Source organism: Orbicella franksi, chromosome 7, assembly GCF_964199315.1.
Source record: "Orbicella franksi chromosome 7, jaOrbFran1.1, whole genome shotgun sequence".
Classification (NCBI taxonomy): Eukaryota; Metazoa; Cnidaria; class Anthozoa; order Scleractinia; family Merulinidae; genus Orbicella; species Orbicella franksi.
The window spans coordinates 8,025,122-8,046,489 of NC_138151.1; the positions used below are offsets into that span (position 1 = coordinate 8,025,122).

General features: G+C 38.9%; 2 protein-coding genes across 4 annotated transcripts; both read left to right on the forward strand.

Annotated features, from left to right (window-relative positions):
- The first annotated feature begins 280 nt into the window (after positions 1-280).
- On the forward strand, positions 281-9,776 carry LOC145493356 (uncharacterized). Its single transcript, XM_081472817.1, has 3 exons — positions 281-737; positions 6,281-6,517; positions 7,248-9,776. Exons 1-3 carry the CDS (start codon positions 401-403, stop codon positions 7,628-7,630), a joined length of 957 nt encoding a protein of 318 aa, XP_081328943.1. The 5' UTR covers positions 281-400; the 3' UTR covers positions 7,631-9,776.
- Positions 9,777-11,465: 1,689 nt separating this feature from the next.
- On the forward strand, positions 11,466-21,127 carry LOC145493346 (uncharacterized). 3 transcript variants are annotated; one of them, XM_081472802.1, is made up of 4 exons: positions 11,466-11,867; positions 13,727-14,019; positions 17,262-17,322; positions 18,500-21,127. In XM_081472802.1, the coding sequence occupies exons 1-4, from the start codon at positions 11,567-11,569 to the stop codon at positions 18,919-18,921; spliced, it is 1,077 nt and encodes a 358-aa protein (XP_081328928.1). In that variant the 5' UTR covers positions 11,466-11,566; the 3' UTR covers positions 18,922-21,127. The 3 variants fall into 3 exon arrangements, with proteins under 3 accessions (XP_081328928.1, XP_081328929.1, XP_081328930.1); XM_081472803.1 differs by having other exon boundaries at positions 18,536-21,127; XM_081472804.1 differs by having other exon boundaries at positions 18,539-21,127.
- The last annotated feature ends 241 nt before the right edge of the window (positions 21,128-21,368 follow it).

Consider the following 21,368-nt stretch of genomic DNA (forward strand, 5'->3'; position numbering starts at 1 on the left):
TTTGTTTCAAACCGATTCCACGAATTCAGCGGCTTCACGTCAAATTTGCATATATCGACTCCCAATTCAGCGTCACGCAAACCACTAACTTTGTTTAGCATCTTTTTGTGAATATAAGAGCCAAATACTGCCATTAATAATTACTTAAATTTCATAAAAAAGATTTATAAATGTTTTTTGGAATATTCATTCAGCGTATTTTAAAAAATAGCTGCCCGAAAATTGGAGTTATAAAAGTTGGTTTTCTCGGAAAACTTTTCGTGACGTCACAACGCTCTCTTCAGCCCAAAAGTGAGCTAAACCGAAAGCAGATAGAACTTCGCGTCCGATTTTTCGTTGTGAAACGTAGCAAAACAGTAGTTTATACCACTAGTATGTGATAATTTCTTACAAAGCGAACATGGCTTACAACAAACAAATAGAAGATGAGGAAATCGCCCAGCTTTGTGGTCGAATACTTGAATACAAGATCGGGGCTTACGAGGAGTTCCATGATGCATTGGTTGGCGAGATGGAAGGTTGTCGCCTGAATGCCGCACTGTTTGGCATGACTGGCTCAGGAAAATCAGCTCTGATTAACACTATATTCAGTTCACTGGGCATTGAATTGGAGCCGGCTGTAATTCAGAGCACTGGAAAGGAAGGTACGACGATTTTGGACAGTTATGTTGTTCCGGGAACCCAATTCACGCTTTACGACACGCGTGGATTCTTCGAGTTAGACAAGGCGGAAGAAGGTAACTTCTTTACTTCTGAGAATTTCTAATAAGAGCCTCCTTATGATATAAAGGAAATCGAGTGCCATAAACAGAGATATATGAAGTATTCGGCATGTTTGTCCTTGTCGCTCAGAGAGCTTTATACTCGGATCAACAGATCAGGATCAAGCTAAGGTCAGACCATGAAATTACACAAAATGAAAATTGAAAATTCACGTAATTAAGTTTTGTCACAAAAAAGACTGCAATGAGAATCTGAGCCAAAAAGTGAACGAAGCCGGAAGTGAGGAAATCGAGTGGGGATTGGGGCGGGAGTTACGAAATCTGTTGCTATGGTTACTGAAACAAACGGGGATCAGTATCTGCAAGGCAACATATGATTTGAATTGTTTGGTTTTTTTTTTGCTTTGTTTTGTTTTGTTTTGTTTGGTTTTGTTTGGTTTGGTTTGGTTTGGTTTGGTTTGGTTTGGTTTGGTTTGGTTTGGTTTGGTTTGTTTTGTTTTTAGTGCTATAAATTCTTTTCTGGATGGAAATAAGATCGGGTATTGTCTGTGTTTGAACCTTCCGTCCAAACTAGCAACTGGAGATCTATGTTATCACTGTTAACCATCTGTTTGATTCCTGTCAGCAGTATATGTAGAACTGCATATAAGGTAAACATAATCGCTATAATAGCCCTTTTAATTTGACGGTTAACTTTCAACATTTGCTTTCCAATTTAATCTAGCATGTATGTGAGGTAATTTCAGGCAATTTTTACTTGTTCAGCCCATGACTGCCCCGTATTCACGTTGGATCACCTTGAAATGAGGGCTGCCATCGAACCCTGTGTGGTGTAAATGACATTGCAAAAGGCCCTCTTAAAGGCCCTCTAGACACTTGAACACTGCGAGTGTTGCGTTACATTATAATTCACTGTGTCGTACATGTAGTGTGGTTTAACTTTATTATATGAGCCTGCAATCCTTGTGGTTGCCTCGTGGTTGCAGTTGGCCGCCATGTTTTGTGTTAGTAAGAGATTTGGTAATTAAGAGGAGCTTCGCCTAAATATCAACTAGACTTGGAAATAGCGAAAAAATCGAATTTCTTCAAACTCGCCCAGAATGAAGCCCTACGGGCACTAGTTACAAAAATATCGTTTTAAGTTCGATAAATCAAAAATTATTTTTTTCCGCAATTTTTTCGTTTCGATGCCCCAAATCGGCCAAAATCCATCGAAAATGAGCGGCATATTCAGAGGCTCGTAAACTCAAAAGCAAAAATCCTCATTACAAACTGATTGCACGTCGTATTTGTACTTCCTTTCTTGTCTATTTAGAGCTAAATAGATCGTGATTTGAGTAGCACTTAAATATTTGACGAATTTTTTAAGTTAACGACCCAAGACAGCTTTACAATAGGTCTACATTTAGCCTATTTTCAAATGCTAAAAAGGCGTTCTGGTACACGGCTTTTCCCAAAACGACTAGTTTGGTCTGAAAGAGCATTGTTTCTTCTTCAAATTAGTGAAATAAAATTTTTGGGTAAATAAAATCGCGAGCGCTGAGATAGCGAACTAAATGCAGCACTTCGTCCTGAAAACGTGACCTTTGACCCGAGGGTAACGAAACCGATTACTGCAAGAAAACCCGGAAGAAAAGCAAACGCTTCGTTATTTTGAAACAATTTCTAGTGATATCTCTCCGAAACCATGATTGCAAGAAACTATTTCCAGATATGAAATCTTGCAGGGTCAAAGACGGAGCTAAAGGGCGCATTTTGACACAATAACTTTGTTTGCTGAAAATTGAATTGCAGTCAATTCCAGTGAAATTTACAAACTTGACGCATGTTAGCCGATACTTATCTGAATATTTATATAAATAGAAGAGTCGTCTTCTTGGATTAACCTTCAAAAGAAGCTGGATCCAGATTTGGAAACCTCTAAAAGAAGAAATGTTTAATGTTCCGTGACCTGCCCGCTGCTATAAATTAGCTTAAATTCCATGCACACGCCGACCGCATGTTTGTCGTAAAACTCACTTAACTCCACTGACAGTTTCCATGGGTAACCCCAAAATAAACAATCCCCAAAAATGTAAAGTGAAATTGGCTGTCTTCATGAACAGTTAAAAGCTAGAGTCAAGTTCCATTACCCTTTAAAAGTGCTTGATTCTACTTTGTTCACTCAGTAGTTACTGTCACGTTCGAATACCTCGTAGTATCGGTCATGCCAAAACACTGCAGACCGTACAGACTGAGTAAGTTTCCCATACAAAGTCTTGTACGCGTTTGTCTATTGAATCAAAAGTCAAATACTGCGCTTGTGCAGCCTGTGGATAAATGACAAACTTTCAGATATATTTAACACTATTTTGTAACTAGACCTAAGAAAAGGAGTCACAATGAAAAGCCCAAACAAGTGTCTGCAGTCTGCACGGTCTGCACCGTTTTGGCGTGACCGATTCGCGGCATTCGAACGTGAGAGTAGTGAACAAAGTCGAGGCAAACAAATAAAATCAAGCACTTTTTAAAGGTAATGGAACTTGACTCTAGCTTCTAACTGTTCATCAAGACAGCCAATTTCACTTTACATTTTTGGGGATTGTTTATTTGGGGTTGCCCATGGAAACTATCAGTGGAGTTCAGTTGATTTTACGACAAACATGCGGTTGGCATGTGCATGAAATCTATAGCATCGGGTAAGTCACGGAATATTACACATTTCTTCTTTTAGAGGTTTCCCAATCGGGGCCCAGCTTCTTTTGAAGGTTAATCCTAGAAGACGACTCTTCTATAAATATAAATATTCAGGTAAGTATCGGCTAACATACTTCAAGTTTGCAAATTTCACTGGAATTCGTTAACGGTCATTGACTTCAATTCTCAGCAAACAAAGTTATTGTGTCAAAATGCGCCCTTTAGCTCCGTCTTTGACCCTGCAAGATTTCATATCTGGAAATAGTTTCTTGCAATCATGGTTTCGGAGAGATATCACTAGAAATTGTTTCAAAATAACGAAGCGTTTGCTTTTCTTCCGGGTTTTCTTGCAGTAATCGGTTTCGTTACCCTCGGGTCAAAGGTCACGTTTTCAGGACGAAGTGCTGCATTTAGTTCGCTATCTCAGCGCTCGCGATTTTATTTACCCAAAAATTTTATTTCACTAATTTGAAGAAGAAACAATGCTCTTTCAGACCAAACTAGTCGTTTTGGGAAAAGCCGTGTACCAGAACGCCTTTTTAGCATTTGAAAATAGGCTAAATGTAGACCTCTTGTAAAGCTGTCTTGGGTCGTTAACTTAAAAAATTCGTCAAATATTTAAGTGCTTATCAAATCACGATCTATTTCGCTCTAAATAGACAAGAAAGGAAGTACAAATACGACGTGCAATCAGTTTGTAATGAAGATTCTTGCTTTTGAGTTTACGAGCCTCCGAATATGCCGCTCATTTTCGATGGATTTTGGCCGATTTGGGGCATCGAAACGAAAAAATTGCGGAAAAAAATAATTTTTGATTTATCGAACTTAAAACGATATTTTTGTGACTAGTGCCTGTAGGGCTTCATTCTGGGCGAGTTGGAAGAAATTCGATTTTTTCGCTATTTCCAAGTCTAGTTGATATTTAGGCGAAGCTGCTCTTAAAGCCTAATATTCTGCGGACAAACGTCTTCTCTCATTTACAACACCCTGGTCTTCATTTGATTTACTGCCCATACATAACTATACTATGAAAGCTCGTTTTCTTGATAAACGCTCAAGAATTTGGGAGCACAGTTAAGGCTACCCAGAGGTTCCTTGAGAAGGTTTCGTGAATTATCCGGTTCTATTACAAATTACATTACATATTAAAAATGAATACCCTGAGAAAGGTACCTCGTTTTTACATTATAGGTTATAGGTTAAACACACAATAAGATAACAGGGTCAATATATCTGGTCAAAACTTAGCAAGGAATTAAGGACTTCACCAACTCTCGCGACACTTATGACAAGAATAAGAAAAACTGACCTTTCAGACCTCATTGAAAAAAATAGCAGTTGCTGCAAACTATGTAAATCATGAACAGAATCATTCGATATTATTATTTATATAATAACCCAAGTTATTTTCCCATTTTGATTGGTACTCGCCTATGATCTATTAGAGGACAGACGCAAGTTTTTCCTTCTGTGTTTTAAAATGGCGGAAAGTTTTGAGAATTTAGATAATATTTTACGTGACTGGGCAAATGATAAGGTACATAAAAGTCTTGTCGAGGCATTCAACAGGTACGAGCAGCAGGAAGAAGAAAGAAAAAGCCGTTTTTTATTTTAGAAAATGACTCTAACCCAAGCACAAAATTGGTCTTGGTAAGCCGAGAACCATTGTCGTTTATCTCGAATTTAACAAACCCAAGAAACCAAATGTTTATGAGATTAATTTATTAAAAAAAATTCAACTTTTATCAGTCTCAAAGTAATTGTTGAAACACTGATTAATGTCAGGAATGACACATCAAAACATCACTTCTTAAAATCAGTTGAAATAAACACATAACCTTACTTTCCGATGCGAATATTCTAGTACGTTTCAGGGCACAGCAGCGAGCAAAGTATAGCTCACTACAGCTCACGGCCAACTGCATCGCAGCTAAAAAGATATCTCCGACACTATTTCAAACTGATTTGAGAATCACCAACCACAGAGGACTGAAATTTCCACCGTCACTAACGCTCCTTCCATTCAAAACTCGAATCGAATGGCCTCCAGACTGACCCCAACCGCAAGTTTTCCGAGCGTATTTTTCAACTCCTGCAATATTCAAGGCAACGTCCAAACGTTTCGGCTCACAGGGCTGCTCTGATAACAAAAACCGACTTGACTTTTCCAGCATTTTCTTTAAGATTTGTAGATTTCGTAGCTCAATGCTGCTTTCGCTGTAAGTTTTCATTCCACGAGAAGCGACGCGCGAGTCAAGTTTGACAGTGGTGTGATTTTCCTGGACCAATCACAATTCTTTGCTACGCATAGCAACCAATGAGATTGCTTCATTTTGTATAGGCAATAGATTACGTCAAATGGCTTTTGTCGTGTTCGCCAAAGTGGGCAAAGGCCTGCTTTCGAGTTATGTTGAAAGATTTTGAAATAAACAAGCTTTATCTGTAGTAGCTTGTTTCGTTATTATATAAAACAAATAGATTCCATATTGCCGTGCGTCTGTTCAGTAATAGATCACAGAAGATGTCAAAATGTGTTAAAAATATCAGTGACGCACTCGGCTAATGCCTCGTGTGCCTTTTTTTTGTTCTTACCACATTTTGACGTCATCTGTGATCTATTTGTTAAATAGTGTTTATGATATGCTGTAAATAAATATTTATCAACCTCAACATTTATTTATTATTATTTTTTGCCGTTGTTTTTTCGTTGTGTTTTGTTGTTTTGTTTTGTTTTGTTTTTGTTTTTGTTTTTTTTTTTGTAAACTAGTTATTAGCTATTGACTTTAGTTAGGTGTCCCCAATCAGCCAATCTATAGCTAAGTACACTGGCACGTTAAAAAAAGTTTTCATTCATTCATTCAAAGTTCTCTTTCCTAAAACAGGAGAGCTGTTTCGCATTTTATATGGAATTGAGCGACCAGGAGACAATTTGACCCGAGATTACACGAGCACTAATAAGGCAGAAGCCGCTGGAGCTGCTGCTTACAGACTCGAGAAGCCGCCAATAGCTGACCAGATGCACGTGATATTGTGGGTTATAAAAGCTAATGATATCAGATTTCAAACGGGAAAATACCGAGAAATCATCAAGTTTGTTCAATACCAGCTGAGAAAAGCAAGTGAGTAGTGAGTTAAACCAACGGATGGTTGTGCTTAGCCTAGAAGTGTAAGCTTGCATTTCACTATACTGCTTGACATTACTTCACATCATGTCATGCACGCCACGCCACGCCACGCCACATCATGTCACGTCCCATCACATTGCATTACATTACGTTGCACTTGCACACTAGACGGATAGCTTTAACGATGTTCCTCATTTAATTTTCACCGAGATAAGAGTGATTTTTCAACGTCTCTGAGCATTTGCAAAACGTATTTTTAAAAGATTTTGCTCCAATCACTCCTTGATTAACACTTAAATAAAGAAATTTGCACATAGCAACGCACATAGCAACGCCCATAGCAATGGTTGTCTACAGTCCAAAAGTGCTGACAAAACAGTTCATTTCATTTATACTTTACAGGAAAGCTTAACAGATGTGTACTATTAGACTTCAGATGCATCATAGTCCTGAATATTGTTTTCCTCTACCATCATGTACGCCCAGTTTTTGGAAGCAATCAAAATCATCACAGCTATAGAGCGTTTTCACATGCCGTCACGGTAACCATATTGGTGTTCCAAATCAATGAAACGGTGGCCATGTTGGTGTCCTAAACCAATCCTGTAGGAGTTGAACTCTTAACTTATCTAAACTTTTTAGTTCAGATAAATTTGCATGGGTGCTGGCCCAGTGAGTGAAGCCGCAGACACTTAACTGTTGCTCTGTTTTCTGGTTATGACAGCAATCAAGATCATCACCGTCATCACATTTGATGACGAAATCGCGAAAAAGCCGAATGCCGATGAAGAAAGAGAGAGGCTGAAGGAAGCAGCTATTGAAGTCACTGGAAGCGACAAGAAAAACGGCGTGTTTATGATCGCCAACTCAGTGCGCGGACAAGAATATGATTCAGTTTACAAGAAACGCGTGCTGGAGATGCTGGAACAAGCAGCTAAGTGCGGAGAGCGATCCATAAGGATGCGACAAACTACAAGAGAAAGCCCCAAGAAGCAGACACGGCATTCCGATTCTGATGCTGGTGTCAAGTGCCCTGTAGAAAACACCGAGGAACCAGACTATCCTGGTAAAAAATGGTGGGCACTGCCACCAGACTTCCCTCACTGAATGAAGTCTTGAAAACTAGCCTGTGTTACAGACGGAAATTTAATTCTAATGAATAAACACGGAAGGTACATTTCCTTCGTAACGCTAATGAAGGCTAGCGAGAATTGGAAAACGCGAGGGAGAAGATGTTTCGGCAAAAAAACTGAATAGTGAGGAGAATAGAGCCTCTAGTCTTCTCGCGAAAAATTCTGTTTCTCTCTCGAGTTTTCCCTTAGCGTTTGACAATCCTCGTTGACAAGTTTTCATTTTCATTTCAAGAGAAAGGAGCAGATGTTACATCATATTATCTTTACGACGAGAGTTAAGCTGAGACGGCCATAACTTTGCTACAATCCTTATCGATCTTTAGCTGAATACTTACATCTTTGCTCTTTGTTTTGCACTCACGGTTGTTTTTTAATCTGGGCCCTTGTAATTGTAGCATTGAACTATGCCTGTTGATGTTTTTTAGAAACTACAAATACTGATAGCTGCGTACTATACTGTGTATTCTTTATTACTCACAGTGCAAACTCGAGGTATACACCCTATTCGATGGTTTAGCATATAATACGCGCCGATATTTTGCGTAGTATTTTCCAAGCTCAGGGCTGGGGTGAGAAAAAATACCAGCGATGAGCAAAATGTGTGCGCATGCGTTTATTAGATTGGAGCCATCGAATAAGGGATTTATTATTCCACCATTATGTAATTTTCTAGTATTTCGGCTTCTAGTTTTTGAAACACATCCTGCATTATCCGAAAATCGTAGGCGCGTGCCAACTGACGAAAACAAAATACGGCCCTTCAGTACAATACGGGTTCATATTTTGCTCGTTCTGTTGACCGAATAGGGTAACAGTGAAAAATAATGTAGTTGCCGAGAGACGAAGCTATGAGTCAAATTAAAGGACCTTCTATCGATAGATAGTAACCTACAATAGTGGGTGTGCTTGTAGCCAAATCAGAGTGCGAGGTTGTTATCCGGGGTTACTCAATGAGTTTGGCTGATGTAAGTGTCCTTTAACGATAGAGATGTTAATCCATTCAATAAAGCTTTATTGCTCGTTTCATTACATCTGAGAATAACTGTAACGTAGAGTTGCATTAAAACGATTTTTGAGCCTCAGGAGGGAAAATTAATCACGGGAAAAAATTAAGAATTCGGAAGTAAGATGTGATAATAACCAACTTTGCGCCTGTTTTTTAAGTTTGTTTTAGTAGTAAGACCACTTTCTAATTAACATAATTTCGTATCAACAATAAGTTACTTGTAAGGTGAAATAATAAATGTTCTCGCTGTTTCGCCATAGTATTAATCGAGTGGAAACCAAACTGGGTGTGAACTTCAAACATCGTACGATTTTATTTTGTTTACACGGATACGATATTGACTTGAAAAAAATGACGAGTAAATAGAAAATGAATACAACAATTATAAATGAAAGAAACTAGGCAAATAATAAAGAAATCCACAACAAACACGACTTACAGAAAATCCACCAGAGTGATAAGGTAGAAACTGAACAGATCCTGGATACGTACGCGATGCACAATTTGATAGAACGGATTTGCAAGCTAGTTTAAAATAACGAATCCGTAGCTCTTAAATTCGTAAAAAAACGCGCGCGAAAGATGTAAATTATTTGTCCCGTTGGGATATCGTGATCTGAATACGAAACGAAACAATAGAGAGCAACGCAAGAATGTCAAAATAAAAGTAGTCAGCATAACTCAAAATTAGATTAACTAACTAAACTTCGACTCTACCTTTTTGTTGTATCAAACTGATAACCAAAAGGACCCTCTCTGCAATCCCTGGTTAAATCAGTGAACCGAATTACAACTGCTATATTCTGGAACGGAGTGAGCTGGCCAAGAAAGCAGCAGGAATTTCGTAACTTGTGATACCCGTTTCCTGTTGATGTATGAAACAATATTTACCCTTGTTATTTAAAGTTTACCTTATCATGAGAAGTGTTGGAGGCGCGGGATGTTAGATCGCTTGCCGTACACTGTGTTGTGTTATTAGGCATTAAAGACACTTTACATTCACAGTGCCTCTCTCCTCCTCTCAACACCCAGGTGAGTAAATGGGTATCGGAGATTTTAATGCTGAGGGGTAACCTTTCGATGGATTAGCACCCCTTCCAGGGGGGGGGGGGGAGTAGAAATACTTCTAATGCTATTTATCCTCTTCTATATGTAATTTGTGTATATTTATATGCATTCTACTTTTTTTCTGACACCTCTGTAAAATCGCCAAAATATTCGTCAAAGTGGACACTGAAAGTTGGAAACTTCCCTTAAAGTAGGTCTTCCGCCTGAAGGAGCTCATAATCGTTATTCGGAAACTGTAATTAATTAAATTCGTCAATTGTTTTGAAAAAAAAAAAAAAAAAAAAAACACCAACAACAACAAAGTTTTGCCAATAATACTTGCAAAATACGCCACACAATGGCTTTTTGTCTTTCATATTCCTAAAATTTTATTAGTTACTTTAAACTAACCTTAAAATCTGATTGGTTATCTTGTTTTAGTGCCCCATTCTTATTGGCTTAGGAAAAGATGCGATTTAGAGAAAAAATAGTGCGATTCGTGAATAAATCGCATTGCTGAGAGCCAATCAGATTGCGAGGATAACCAGTGATTTCAAAATAGATTTAATAAACAATTAAATTGAATTGAATTGAGTCGCTGCATGCTTCACAGTAACCTGAGAAAAGCGCCAGCCTTATGGGCTACTTGGCTCGCATGTAGACTTTACCTCACCCTTATTATGGTAAGTTTAGGTCATCATCGTATGAATGCAAGTGCAATTAAGAACTTACAGTAATCGTGATATTTGAAAATTGTCTCAGGTGGGTGCAATTTGAAGGAATTTCAAATATCACGAGTAGTGTAAATCCTTACTGTGGATTAGAAATTAAAGATAAATTGGCCTGCTCTCGACTAATCACAATGAAGTAATTTGTCTTCGAGTGATATTTTTATCCCTCTCAAGTGAAAAGTCTACTTTCCTCACAAATATTCAAGACACTACCTGATTGACGAAGCTCGGAAGCTCTCGTCAACAGGGATGTGTTAATATAAACTAATATGGCCCAGCAGTTGCAAAAATAACTCGAAAAAAGCTTTGAGCCGAGCCCTCCAATAGTCCGGCTGTACCATAAAAAAGTAAGACATAACTGTAAACAATTGCTTTGTCATGTTAGGTCCTACGGCGAAAGAGTGACATCGTGACTGTTTGGTATCTATAAGTCACGTTAATCTAAAATATATATGTATGTATATATATAATTAATTAATTAAAATAATAAATTAAAACGAGTCCTATATCATGTCATGTGCCTATCTTGTTGTGTAACACAAGTACACGAAATAGACGGGTGTCTCACACTTCCGGCTTTTATACACTCGTCAGTAGCCTGCAGTAACGCTCCGTGGCAGATCAGTCAATGCCAGCGTTGTCTTAGGTGATTGAGAGTCGGGATTCATCTGCATGGACCACAAAATGGCGAACTCTATCTGTAGTCTGGGTATGGCTGTCTCACAGATCTTCCATTTCGAGCCGCAATGCCTCCACTGTCTTATTTACAAGTGTTACGGTCACAGTTGCAAATCTAAAACCTCACTGACTGCATCTCCATTTCTATACTAATTAATATAATGAGTTATTTTTCCGGAACAATAGTTTTTCTCTGAATTTTGTGTAATAAAGCTAGCTTTTGTAACGGTAATAATTCTTGGAACTGGTCACGAGCTCAGAACCAGAGAATGGAGGAAGAAAGGCCGGAAGTCTTTCTCTCGTCATTGCGTGACCGATAGGATTTCCGAGAATCTTGAGCGGACTTTATACCAGGTTGGAAGGACATGTTTGTGCAGTCGTAATTCGTCGTAGACTACGAAAACTTCGCTCTATCATTGTAAAGCCCCAGAGTTCGAATTCTAGAGAAATGGACAGTTCTACGAGGCTAATGAAATTTCATCTGTTCAACTGTGATAATACGTACAAGTTAGATTCAGTCGAAAATTTGCTACGTAATATGGAAAGCGAATATGACTTCAAGATTCTGGTTGAAAAGCGTTATTTTCGCCTCCAGCAAATTTCAGAGATGTGTGAAACCACCATACCCAAGCTGCAAATGGATGTCGCCATTTTTGTCGTTCACGCACACGAATCTCGGCTGTCCATCAACGAGGACAACGCTGGAATTGGTTACGCGAGATTCTACAGAGCATTGCTGCAGGCCACAGGTAAGTCTTCGTAAGATAATGAGTAAGAATAAAAGAAAAATGAAATAAGTGTTTTGATCAATGTTTTCTTTGTAATAACGTTTCATTGGAAAAATGGAAAACGTTGCGTTCATTGACGTTTTCCGGCTGGAGTTTCTTCCAGTCAAACCGAGTGAAGCGTACTCCTCAAGATTACATTAATGAATTGATTATTTGAATTTGAACCCGCGAGTCGTTTCAAGAATGCAATAATGAATTGATTAATCGAATATTGAACTCTCTCGCCCGTTCCAAGAATACGGCTAACGGGTTCTGTATTCGAAAAATCAATTCATTAATGGATTCCCGAAACGACTGATGGGCTCGACATTCTAATAATCAATTCATTATTGCATTCTTGAAACGATTAGCAGCTTCAATGTCCAAATAATCAATTCATTAATGTAATGTTAAGGGGTACCCTTTACTAGGTTTATCTGTAAATATGGAATAATGCAGACTCCACATATCGAAAGGAATATACTAAAACATGAAAATTAAAATCTATTCTTCCTCTTCATTCAATTGTATATTTTGGTTCTGTATGGCGGCGGAATGAAGAGGAAACGGCTGTCTTTGCTTTCGATTCACAGCAGACAGCCCCATGCTATTTTTGTGCCCTATCAGTATGTATCGCACTACGGACAAATGACAGGGAGCGACCCTACAACGAGACATGATGGAAGAGTTTGAAGCAACGGAAGCAGGAGTGAAACGACTGGAAAGAAAACAAGACATCATTCTTAATTTTAGCGGTTCTAAACGGTTAAGACAAACATCATGCAAGGATAAAGTTCATCGAACAATGATAGAAACCCGATCCGGTTTTAGATCAGACAGAGATCGATCAGAGTCCAGTTTGGAGTGTAAACACTTTCGCTTGAAATATTAACCGTTTTGATCAATGTTTTCTTCGTAAAATCGTTTTCGTGGAAAAATAGAAAACGTTGCGTTCATTGAGATTTTTCGGCTGGAGTTTCTTAAATATGGAATGGTGTAAATTCCACATCTCCAAGGGAATATATTAAAACATGAAAATTAAAATCTATTCATCCTCTTCATTCAATTGTATATTTTGGTTCTGTATGGCGGCGAAAAGACGAAAAAACGGCCGCCATTGCTTTCGATTCACAACAGAAAACCCCCATGCAATTTTTGTGCCTTATCAGTATGTATTGCACTACGGACAAATGACAGAGAGCCCCAACAACGACACAGTGGCCATGATGGAAGAGGTTGAAACAACGGAAGCAGGAGTAAAACGACTAACAAAACAAGACATCATTCTTAATTTTAGCGGTTCTAAACGGTTAAGACAAACATCGTGCAAGGATAAAGTTCATCGAACAATGATAGAAACCCGATCAGGCTTAAGATCAGACCGAGATCGATCAGAGTCCAATTTGGAGTGTAAACACTTTCGCTTTCGCCTCCGCCACGTGTCAAGTCAAAATGAAGAGTTATGCTTCATGATCCTCGTGTTTTCAGAATGTTACGGTGCACGGCTGTAGACGTTTAGGTAGCTAGCAAAGCAAGAGAACGTTTAGGAGGATTAAAATTAGAGAGATCGATAAATGTAGACCCGAGCCGAAAGTGGGGGTCTACACTGAAGCCGCTTGCGCATCTCAAACTTTTGTGTTTGTTTACATCAAGATATGTAAACAATGAAGTACACGTACAACTGATTCTCGTATTATTGCATGATTTAAAGCCCAAAAAATGCAATGATATGTCATTCGTGTGTTTACAAAGAACGATGCAAAATGTAACATTGCAAGTAAGTAGATCAGTTGGCTACACTTTAATATAGGATTTATTAGACTATTATTATTTCTTTCAAGGTGGCAGAGTTTTGATAGTGATTGGTGGAGACGATCAATACAAAGATGAAGACGAAGAAGAACGTACTGTGATCTCGCGTTGGGCTCGAGGGAAAGTGGCTTCACAGTTCAATGAGGAGTGCCTCGATGGAAGAAGAAGTTTCATCTTTTCATGGAACAAACAACACCGTGAGATCCACGAAGAAGCGCTGCTGCATTACTTTGATCCAAGCAAGAATGGACAGAAGTTTGAACATCAACCAAAACCAAAACCAGTGCCCTTGCCAGAACCAGCCGTGGAAAACGATGACAAGGTATGAAATGACACCATAAGTTAAACTTGTTGTCGCTATCATTGGTAATTTTTTGAGAGAGAGAGAATGGTAGTAACTGGAAAATTGTAAAAGGGATGGGCGGAATAAATGTGCTGGCAGAAAGAGAAATATTCAGAATCAGTCAGTCAGTCAGTCTGTTTGTCAATCATTCAGTTTGTTTGCCAATCAGTCAGTCAGTCGAACAGTCAGTCAGTCAGTCAGTCAGTCAGTCGATCAATCAGTCCTTCAGTCCTTCAGTCGGTCAGTCAGTCAGTAAGTCAGCCACTCAGTCGATTAGTCGATAAGTCAGTCTTGCAGTCAATCAGTCGATCAGTCGATCAGTCAGTTCTTCAGTCAGTCAGTCACTCAGTCAGTCAGTCACTCAGTCAGTCAGTCAGTCAGTCAGTCGATCAGTCGATCAGTCGATCAGTCAGTCAGTCAAACAGTCCATCAGTCAGTCAGTCAAGAAACTACAGTGGATGCCAATTGATGATGTAATACGCATGAAGAAATTGTGCATGATGTTTAAATTTGTGAATGGGGAGTGTCCGCATTATTTTACACGTTATAGAACTTATGTTAAAAACACCCATTCTTATAATACTCGAGCTTCTTTTCATGATCATCTGGCGGTGCCGAAATGTCGCTCCAACGCAGGCCTACGAACATTTCATGCAAGTGCCACTTACCTGTGGAACTGTCTAGACGACAAATTTAAAACGAACGCACATGAAAGAAACTTTAAGAAACTTTTAGCGAACAACTGTTTACAAAGTAATTCAGACCGTGAACATTTTACCGTCTCTAGAACGTTTTGAAAATGTCTTGTAGTATATTCGAATACATTTTATGTGCATGCTGTATTATATTTTAACTTCTTCAATATTTTAACATTTTTTAACTGAATATTCTTATATATATATATATATATATATATATATATATATATATATATATATATATATATATACATGTATATGTCTGAATTTATGAAAACCGTGTTAAAGACTTTGCACCAAAATAGCGGGCATGTTTTTGGAAAATCGGTTAGAAAATGTACATAAATATGGCCATGTCATACCGAGAGTGCTATCTACCTCGTGTACTCTTAACAGAGTCCATACCATGCCTATACAAGCCTTTGAAGTCGCTGCAAATGAATCGAACGAGCCAAACAAAGCTAAATTAGAGCTTACATTGATCATTTGGTTCGCCGCGGCACTAATTTAGACAGGCTTAACCTCTGCGATTTCACCTAAATGACCTCACTATGTCTTTACTGTGGGTTAAATTAGCCAGTCACGCTAACAAGAGCATGGTAAGCAGTGGAATCGGTTATTTACCTCTATATTTCAGCCAAAAAGTAGCCGTTACGTGACATTTCATCTCAATATCTGACCGGATTCGCAAAAACATAGCCATAGAATTTGACTTGTCACTGATAATCTTGCTACAATTCTCTCCCAGAGCTAGCTTTCCACGAGGCTTATCGTAGCTCAAATAGCAGCAAATAACTCTCCTGTATGCCTTTTGAGGCCAGGAAGACTAAATTCACCGTCTTTTCGTTGAATCATGAATTGTACAATTTAATTAAGAGTGCTTTTAACATGAAATTGGAGTCTAAATCAACACGAACGTACAGATATTAAAACCGCGGCGGAGAGCCAATCTATTGCTTTCTAAAAGCCTGCATCGTCCTAAATGGACTGAACAAGAGCTTCCTACATCGAGAATCGATTGAAATTCAAACAAACTAGGCCATAGTTAGCAGTAAGCGAACACTCAACGTGTTGTCGTTACGTCAATTATCGCCCGGAAGCCACGCAAATAAATTTCTTCCGCGCTAGCGAATCACAGACAGTTCTGATACTTAGCTAAGCCGAGAACGCCTAAAATTGATAAAACAAGGAAATTCTACTCACGATCAGCGCTTGAACTCATGTTCTTCTCTCTCCTCGTGGCCATGTTTTGCTCGCAAATAGCAATGTCCCGGATGTACTTCAATTTTGTCGAGCGCGGAATGGCACATCCAGATTTCAACAGATTTTTTTTCTAAGTCTTTAGCTACATCAAAGTTCAAAGCAAATGACGCCAACAGCAGCTAGAAATGTCTAGTCCATTGCACGTCTAAGCCCTAAATTGATGTGGCTAAAGAGTTTTGCTGTCTAAAGCAAGCACAACATTATCGCCACAGGGCAAACGGCCTTCTGTTAAGGGACTAAATGTGACCCGTACAGTTTACACATCTCCTCAGGCCCGCCTCACGTACGATAATGGACGACGCTTACTAGCAAATCGTTAGACTTGGGCCTTCATTGGACTTAATGATGTCCTCGGGCAGACTTCCTTTAGACAGCAAATACAGAACGCTAATCGGTCGCTCCTTGTTAGAGTCACCGCGCGGACTGAATTCAGACGAGTGTAGCCTGGGCTAAAATTCACGCAAATTGAAAAGGGGGTGGGAGGGGGGGGGGTGGTGGTCGATAAATGATGAAAAAAAAATACCTAAATAAATGAAACATGCGGCAGGGAGTTTCTACATTTCATGCTAGGTAAGATTTACAAGTTGCTGTCATAGCGAAAGCAGAAAAAAAAAACAAAACAAAACAAATAAATCAAAAAACACTTGATTCAGTCTTTAACACCGTTTTCATAAATCCAGACATACATATATATATATATATATATATATATATATATATATATATATATATATATATATATATAGCCCTCAATGTAAACTACTGGGTTACCAGTTATTGTGTTAGCTATTAAAGTGTTTTATTTATTTATTATGTCCTTCAGCCAGTCAGTCGATCAGTCGATCAGTCGATCAGTCGATCAGTCGATCCGTCAGTCAGTCATTCATTTATTCAGTCAGTCGATCTTTCGGATCGTCAGTCATTCATTTATTCTTTCAGTCAGTTTGTCAGTCGATCTGTCAGTCATTCAGTCAGTCAGTCGGTCAGTCAGTCAGTTAGTCAGTCAGTCAATCGATTCCTCTATTAGTCATTCAGTCGTTAGTTCCTAATTTGTTTACTTATTGTTTCGTCCATTCATTTATTCATTCATTCATTCATTCATTCATTCATTCATAAAGTCTTTTTAGTCAGTTTGTCCTTCATTCCTCCCCCTCCCTTCCTCTTCAGCTTCCCTGTCTTCCTGTTTTCCCTCCCCCCCTCCTCCCTCCCCTCACTCATTACGTTTACTGACCTTTATTTCTTTACACTTTTATGACATAGCCTCTGCACTCAGATGACAGAGAAAACGGCAGCCGTCAACGAAGACCAAACGATAAAAAAAGTGAGTTCCCAGTTGACCTGGACGAACCCAGTTATGGAGGTGAAATTAGGCTCGGGAAATTTTGGGTTATTCCTGTCTGGCTATGCTATCAAACCATTTTTGATGCATGGCTGCAGTTTCTGCTACTGTAGTAGGGAATTAAAGTCTATATTTCCCAGGAATATAATAGCTTTCGGACGGATTGTGCTCAGATTCGGAGGAGGGAGGTTATAATTACAGTTGTCCGAAATCTCAAACTTCCCGCTATCTGAACTCAAATCATTTTCGCTTGGATATGATTTTTCAGTCATTTACTATCAGCTATCTCAAGCCCCCGCGAACTATTTTTTTGTTTCCCTTGCAAGTTACAGACAGTGGGATTCAACCGTTAATTACCAGCAAGATGAAGGTCTTGGCTCACGGAGCGATATCACGCGCGCGGCGGAGAGGAGAATAGAGAGTAGTCAAGTAGTATCTGCATCTCACGGGTGCCCTGCTTGACAGCGCAGCTAAGCCAAAGTAAATTACTCATGCGCCAAATCCCGCCATGTACGCGGACGACACTAGACTCCTCCAATCAGTGGGATCAACCTAACCTTTAAATAACGAATACTGATTTTGCAACGTTTCCATCAAACTTGCAGCGCGCATATCTAGGAAAGCCCAGTTCAGAGGGGAATACTTCAACCTAGGCTGCTCTGTTTAGGCAATACCTGACATGAAACCCGTTGAAATTTTATTGAGCTTTAGACCCTGCATCTTATCCATTCACCTTTTCTAATTTTAGCTGTTGTTAGTTGTTTGGGTAAACGTGGGTCGTCTGTTTCAATTTCGTCGTCTCACGGCCCACAGACCACCTTCCTTGTTGTGCACCTCAATTCCTACGTGCCTAGCTCCACGCGCTCTACGTCCTACTACATTTTACATTTTATTTTCGTAATGGGTTGACTAGCAAGTGTGGTTCGTCAGTTCCCTTCTAGTCTTCCTCACTGCCTTGTTATGAACTAAGATTTATTTTTTATTGATGCGTTATTACAATTATTATTAATATTATCATTTTGTAATATCGTTTACGATTTTTTTTTGTTATATAATCACAGTGAAATTGAATAAATAGTGTCACTAGCTGCGCCCCTTTTATAGTAAGCCGCACATTGCTTCATTTATAAACATACTTGTTGTTTAACTCCTTCTCTAGCTCCTCGAGTAACACCAGACGTTGGCACTGTACCAGCAGACTACCCAGAGGGCACGGTGCTGCTAGACACCCATCTGCATCATGGAGAAATCTCTTATGATGAGAAAGACGTTCAAAGCTGGGACCAAAGATGGCGCCCATCTGAAAAAACTGTGGGGCACCTGGGACGAGACTGGAAGTCAGTACCTGTTGCCAAAGTGTTGTGGATCACTAATGGTGTTGGCGGTGTTTATTGTAAGGTGAATGAGGTGAAACCTCGTAAGGAGGGTTGGTGTCCATGGTTATGTGATCGTTTCATTTCATGCTTCTGGTGGTGTTTTGAAAAAATTACGGCATTTGTAATCGTCTCTTTGTACCTTATTTGGGCGATGCTAATATGGTTTTATGGGTGGCTTCGCGAAATGTGGCAGAACAGGCGATAAGCAACGGAAGCCAAACGTTGATATTGAGCTAAAATTTTCAACAAAATAAGAAAGCCTAGCTCCAGTTGCATAGTAAGAGTGACTAATTAATTAGCCGTGTAACCCGAAATAGAAAATATGTATTGTTTTGTTAATCTGTTGGTTTCAAAATCGTTTGATACCAATAATGTATAATGTAAGAAACAACAACAGGGGCAAAGTCCAACTTTTCTTTGCAATATCACTATAGCAAAGTTCATGAACTTTTTCTGATGTGTTTTGCCGAGGGAATTCTTTATAAGAGGGAAGCGGGCGCTCGTCGAAAAAATGAATTAAACCCAGCAAGGCGATCAATATGGACGTGGCTCAAGTTTTGTTTGAACCCTAAATGATGCCATTCTAAAATCGAAACACAAATAAGAAGTAACAGTGACCCTAATGATGAAAACACATTACCATTGAATGCTTTCATCTGTTGAATATTCCATTATCCAAGTGGACTAAGTATGAAATAGGTACCCTTTCAGATATTTATCATATTTTCTAGTTTGGCTGTTTAAGTTTCATTATTTAATTGCATGAGTTTGACTAGAAGGGAGAAAAATACGTGTGTAACTTTGTAATGATACCTGATGTATGGAATAAAATGTGAAACGACCGCATGTGTAGTTTGTGATGTTCAATACATATATTCTCATGTCTGGTTTTAGTCTGTGGGACATAAGTTTGTTTTAGAAATTTTCAAATTTAATTGTGATTTCCTAGGCGAGCAGCGTGCTTCGCTTTCATTGAAGAAATAACTTGCAGGTGCGTCAATGTCTATAGTTCTTCCATTGGGAGTGAAAAGCAGGGAAAGGCTCATTGAAATACATGTCATCGTTTTAGCCCCAGCTCTTCTCAAACTCATTAACAATTCATCAAGTTTAAACAAAGGAAATCATGACAGTGACGGTGTTTGGATATCTAATTTTAATTAGCATAGATTTTTACGATTTTATTTCTCCGTTTTCTCCTTAGTATTAGTTTCGATTGAGAAGATATATCAAACGCTCAAGACAGTGTTTGACCACATTTCCAAACACCTCGAAGTTCGTCAAAAATACTCCGTGGCGCGTCCTATTTTCAACTCTATTCTCGGTGTTTGGAAATGTGGCCAAACACGGTCTTTCGTGTTTGATATATTACATCCTACACCTGCCAGCCTGATATGTTTTGCTTCGCGTCGCCCCATTAACGCAGTTAGACACGTGTGCGTGACAAGCAGACCGATCACCTCTTCTGATTTTTTTTTTTTTCAAGTTGATTATGTTTTTATGTTTCCTCTGGCATGTTTTAAATGGCAGAAAATCACCCACGTGAGTCTCTCCAAACACCGGTCCCGTAAAAGCTGACAAGTTATTCGTATGAAAACATGGCTGATTCCTAGTCACTGAATTATCTTTAATTTTCTTTAGTAGTATATTTGCTTGGAAAATAGCATTTCCCCACTTAGCAAGGACACCTCAAAATATAATAACAAGAAAGAAATTCTAAAGTTATAGACTTATATTGTCTCTCTCACACTCCTTCTCAGGCCTAAATTTCTATACAAAAAAATAATATACTGTAATTACAGTGGTAGAAATACTGACTATTTGCACAACTAAAAAGGTAAAAAACAAGTTTAAAAAAAAAAAAACATAAATTAGGGTCATGTAACAGCTCTCGTAAGGTCTCACATGAATGGCTTGAAACCCTTTGAGCATGAGAGGACAATAGAACAAACAACAGAAACAATGCCCCCTAGCCCCAAAACAATAACAGCTGCTGCAATGACGACAAATAGAATGGCAAGCTTACGAGAGCTACTACACTACAGAAAACTAAGAGGTACATAATGATTACAGGGGAAGAGTCACTCGAGGCGCATCGGCCAGAGCAGCTCTAGCTTCTTGAGTCCTCTAAAAACGTTCCGCGTACATCGTAACCAGATAATGCAGGCTAAAGCATGAATCAATTATTTTATAACATTTTCAAAGGAAATGGCCAAGAGGCTAAGAGCCTGCTTCATTTACCGCAGGGGATGATGTTCTAGTTACTCTAAAACAATAATATAGAACGCGAGTACGTTCAGCAGTTTTATTAAACCCAAAAGTACATTTTTTTCGTAGACAACAAAGGAACACCAACTTCTGTAGCATGAAAAATCGAAAATGTTTACATATGAGAGGGGCGCTGACAATGCAACATCCGGACATACGTGCTCTATTATTTTAAGCCGTGTATCTATTCAACAAAAAGATTCCATGTTGCCCTGCGTCTGTTCAGTATTAGTGTAAATCTATTAGCGTTCTATCATGAATGCCGTTCTCTGATTGGCTACGCTACTCACTAGTTATTCTGTTTAGTGAGTAGTGCAACAGTATGCGCTTGTTAATAAAATGACGACGGCGTCTTTTCGTTTTTGAGGTGTCTGTGAAGAGAATTTT